Raw genomic sequence first — 5000 nt, forward strand, 5'->3', positions numbered from 1 at the left:
ATTCGTTACAAAGTTCCGACGAGCCTCGTTTCATCGAGAAAAAGTCGGCAGTGATCGGGCACTTTCGGAAAATATCCCAGCATGCTCTCGTATTGATCGGGCGATGGTTTTGAGAAAGAAGATGGCTTCCCTTGTTACTGGAGAATCGATCAACACAGGAAGGCCTTTACAAACCGGTTTGCAGAACCTTCAGCCAGTACCAAGGCATCAGATTGGAGGCGAAGCGTTACGCGAACAAGAAAGGGACCTTGATGGTTCTTTCGGTTTGTCGGAGGGAACAGAGTGCCAGAAAGACGGCAATTCTTCATCAGGTATGAGCTTCTAGATTCTCTCCAATTTTAAGCCTTTATTTTAGATTCTTTCATCTGTGAAATAGGAGAATTGATAGTTTAAACCGTACACCTCTTTAACGAAATCGAAATAGAAGGGCGAGTGTTAAGCGTAATTTGGTGTGGCAAGATAGAGTGTGCTTGATTTTGTGGGCAAGTTTATCGAGATTTTTCATCGTGTAAATAATGAACAAACAACATTTGACGAGCTTTTGACTTTTTGTCTTTTGTCGTTTGCGTTCGATTTCCTTTTCATGGAATAAGAACAGGAAGGAATATTGCCTTGTGTCGTGTATAAGGCTTCGTTTCAACGTTTATCTGAAGCCTTATTTTTGTAATTTCGACAGTTTCTACAACCTTTTAAATTTCATTTGCTAAGTTGAATTGAAGCTTATAGTTATTCTTGTTACTCGTCAAGCCTTATTTTTGTAATTTCGACAGCTTCTACAACCTTTTAAATTTTGGTAAGCTGAATCGAAGCTTATTTATTCTTGTTGCTCGTCAAGTGGAAAATCGTGGAGAGCTTGGGCATTGAGTTGCTTAAGGACGTTCGCGCCCAAAATGTTCCCACGTACAGATTTTTTTTAAACTTGCCACGCAGAAAGGTAATGATCTCCTTTTTCCAAAAAGGCAAAAAAAAAACGGGGGGTCACCGTGCTCGTTTTCGAGATCATGAAGTGCACTTTTAGAAGATTGCGTTATTTTAAGACAATCTTGGCCTACAACTGCCAGCAATAAAAAAGCTACATTAGTGAAATTTAGATCAGGTAAACATACTCAATTCAACATAACTAATATAACTAAATTAATTTTTGCAGGTGATGTCTTTTTCTGAGGTGAAATAGACCTTGAAAAACGATACATATTAGTCTAAGAAAGAAAACTTCGGTTGTACGAGAGTATAGAAGGCGAAATATTTGTAACTTCTCACGCACAGATTTTTTTTGTTTTTTGTTAAAATGGACAAAATCAAAAAAGGAAGTGATCTACGGAAAGGAAAATAGGGGTCACCAAGCATTCAAGCGAGTAAAATCGCGGGGAAGTTCTCAAAGCGATGGTATATTTGCACAGTCATGTCATTGTGTGACATTTCCAAGAAGACCTGGGTCCACAACTATCCCATGATGCCACACGATTTAAGGTTCCATTCTTGTGGAAAATGTTTGTGCCTTTAGCATCGTGTTTACCTTCGTGGTCTGTGATGCATGACGTGTGCGTGACATGTGCGAAAAAATGCGCAGTAGCAATGGACGCGAATGTCCTTAAGACAGCAATTCATTTTGTTCCCAATATTGCTTATTTGTGAATCTTGGACATTCATTTGTAGTCGTGTCTGTGTCAGAAGATAACAATGAGACTGGATCTCACACATCAAGCACACCCAACACCAGTGCATTGGAGACATTAGTGCGGACTGCCTGTGAAAGCCTTGCAGTGTCTACACTCCTGTCAGGAAACCCTTCTGCCACAGTTGACCCTCTAAATGCTTCTGACCATCAACAACCTAAGGAAAGTTCAGTGTTAGGAAGTGATGGGAACCCCGAATCACTTGATCTCCGCTCAAGCAGCAACCATAACCTTTATCCCTCTGGCACTTTAGATCATGTTTCTGCGGCTGATGATGCAGTGTTTAGTGCCATATTTGGGAATGACAGGGATCATAGTGTAACGGATGGCAACAGTGAGGAGCGTTGTAATTTGTCGCTGTCCAAAGAATTGCAAGACACACCATTTGGTTTGTCCCATGAAAACTTGTCTGACATTGGAGATGGCGAGGTATGAATTTGCATGTAGCAGAAATATAGCACAAGGAGATAGTCAGTAACCTTATAATAAAGGTCACAAGGACCCTTGCAAACATCATAGCTGATTTGCTGGCACTTTTTAACAATGGGAAATGGGAGGGCATCAATTTAGTCCTCTCTATATCTTCTTCTTCTTTACAGAAAAAAAAAGTTATCGCTTGCATCAGTTCAGGCAATGAGCACTTTCAATGTGCACCCCTTTGTATCAAATACATGTATATACCAATGAAAAGAGTCTTTAATCTGACAGCAGGGAATTGTGTTTTATTTCTAGATGAAGTAAAGGAACTAAGGAGAGAGCAATGTACATGTATGAGGGAAACCAGATACATTAACCCTGAGCTCTTAAGCCGATTTCCCTTATTCTACATGTAGGGAGTACATCGTTATTCAAATAGTAGTAATGTATCCTATTTTGACATGTAGGCCCTCTTTAGTTTGAGTTGTTTCCCTCTTATACAGTAATTTACCACATTGTATAGCAAAAAATGGTGGAAGATTGCCACTTCTTGTCAGGCACCTATTTTGGCGCAAATTTTTCAAACAAAAATAATTTTATTCTGTGCGTAAAAACTTGGAGAGCTGCTGCTGTACAAGATTCATTCAGAGGACTTGGAGAATATCTTGTGACAGATTCATAATAATTCTTCAGTTTTAATTGGGTATAAATGATTATCTACATGTAATATTCATTTAAGCTTGTCATTTCCTTGTATACCTGTAAAACAAAATAATATTTTAGGCTTGTTTTCTCCTCTCAAAGGGTTCATCTGAAGACTTGGATAAAAGGAGAGCTAGTGAGCGAGAACGAAAGAGAAAACCAGCCCGATTTCAATCCCCGGAGGATGACGTGAAAAGCAAAAAGAAGAGAAGACGACGCCTTAATCCTCTCCTTAAAGTACCTCGCCGTGATCCCAATACACCATTCAAGTGTGACCTGTGTGGTTCTCCTTATGTTATAAACCCAACACGCCGTGGTAACCGTCCTAAGCTGTCAACTCACCATCCAAGTCCTAGACATAAGGTTGACCCAGCAACCGGGAAGACTCTCACCCTCTGCAATGCTTGTGGTTTGTGTTTTTGCACAGTGTTATTACATGTGCATGTGATTGTATTTTTAAAAGAGGGAAAGGAACAAGGATTTTTTGTCCTAGCATCCTGTTCCTTTTGCAGTGTATAAGAATTATGGAAGTCTTTGACAGGGTGTGAGCAGTTAAATTATATGATGACACTATGAAGAGTACTAATTTAAAAGATTGGTTCTAATTTTTTCCTTCATGTGTTCTGTTAGAGTTCGGCATGCAGCTAATTGCATTGTTGTGTTCGCGTATTCCACCTGTCCAAAGAAATACCATAAAATTCTGATTATAAGCCCCCCCCCCCCCCCCCCTTCTTGCTTATACATGTACTGTAAGCCCCCCTGGTTATAGGCTCATCTACTTGGAAACAAGGAAATCTATCCGGTTATAAGCCCGCCCGGATATTAGGCCTCCCTCTACAATGTAGATTTCCTTGTCTTCTTGCAGAACCCTGTACTACTGTACTTCAAACACAAATTAAATTAGGAAAGATTGCGGAACAATTATTAACTCAGAGAATTAGTATACATGTAAGTAATGGGGCCGAGTAAAATTAAAGATTAACATCATGCGTGTTTTCAGAAGTTGCTGAAATAATTTTGCCTGAGTTGCGCAGCAACTGGGGCAATTTCAGCAACTTCAGAAAACACAAGTGATATTAATCCTTAATTTTGTGAGGACCCCTAGCGATTACTTGTTCATAACATAGCTCAGGCAAAATTTTCTTAGCATTGTTGATGCACCTTACAAAACAATCAGCCAAGCGGATCGCTCGTTCGCTCACAAGCAAAGCAAATAAACAGACAAACAAATCAAAGACTTCTAGTTACGTCCAAAACGAGTACAGATGATTCCTATTTATAATTATCTACTCAAGAACAAAAGCAACAACCATTTTACCAAATGTTAAGATTTAAGTTATTAAAAAATATTCATCTGTGCTTTCGAGGTTTCTACCACTTCAAAATGCACTTGCATGCATCTATAAAAAAAGCAAACGGTTTGTCCACGGAAAGAACTTCTTCCACCAAGTTTGATTAACTTGTTCCTACATGTACCATCAATGGCAAAATGTTCTGTGACCTCTTGGTGAGATGCAAGATGCCTTGGTTAAAACGTGAAAGCCCTTGACGCGTTGAATCATCATTGTTTTTCAACCTCACAATCCTGCTATGCCAGACGCCATGGAAGTCAATCCATTAGTTTTAAGCTTTTCATGAGAAAAATGTTTTGTTTGTTCTCTTATCATTCAAAAATTTTACCTTCCAGAGTATCTAGTTCTTGATCCTTTATGCCACTTTAGCGAATGCAACAAGAATATATTAAAAGACTAACTTTGAAGAAGACAAATTTGTTTTTGCTGAAAATGAAGAAATTAACTGAACGTGGAAGTGGTGTGTTCAGGCAATCAGGAAGGAGTATTTTTGGTGCTGAACCAATTGTGAGCGAGTAATTTTGCTCTCTTTACAAGCAAATTTAAGAAAAAAAATGTCCTCTTCATTGACCAATCAGCATTCAGTAATTTTGCCCTCTATGTTATTAAGTGCAGGATGCCTCGCCTCCATGAACTAGGTATCAAATTTTTTTAACAATGACGGCGAGGATGAACTCTGAGCTTCTGTTTTGTTGCATTCCAGTTACATTCACATTGTCAAGTTTTGATTTTGTTAATAAAATTGAAATGCATTCGATTTATAATAAGGCTTGAAATTGGTGAAAGTTAATTAAAAACTTATTTCCATCAACACTGCTGTGGCTCATTTTGAATTTTTTTTTTTATATTCCAC

General features: G+C 38.7%; 1 protein-coding gene across 1 annotated transcript in view; it reads left to right on the forward strand.

The window, feature by feature from the left end:
• Positions 1–8: 8 nt before the first annotated feature.
• LOC137992554 (uncharacterized) overlaps positions 9–5000 on the forward strand; it is a 19662-nt gene continuing 14670 nt past the window's right edge. Inside the window, exons 1-3 of the mRNA XM_068837932.1 lie at positions 9–311; positions 1657–2105; positions 2898–3204. Coding sequence (XP_068694033.1) covers positions 104–311; positions 1657–2105; positions 2898–3204 — 964 coding nt within the window. The 5' untranslated portion in view covers positions 9–103. The remainder of the gene's footprint in view (positions 312–1656; positions 2106–2897; positions 3205–5000) is intronic.

The sequence above is a fragment of the Montipora foliosa genome, chromosome 2 (assembly GCF_036669935.1).
Source record: "Montipora foliosa isolate CH-2021 chromosome 2, ASM3666993v2, whole genome shotgun sequence".
Lineage (NCBI taxonomy): Eukaryota > Metazoa > Cnidaria > Anthozoa > Scleractinia > Acroporidae > Montipora > Montipora foliosa.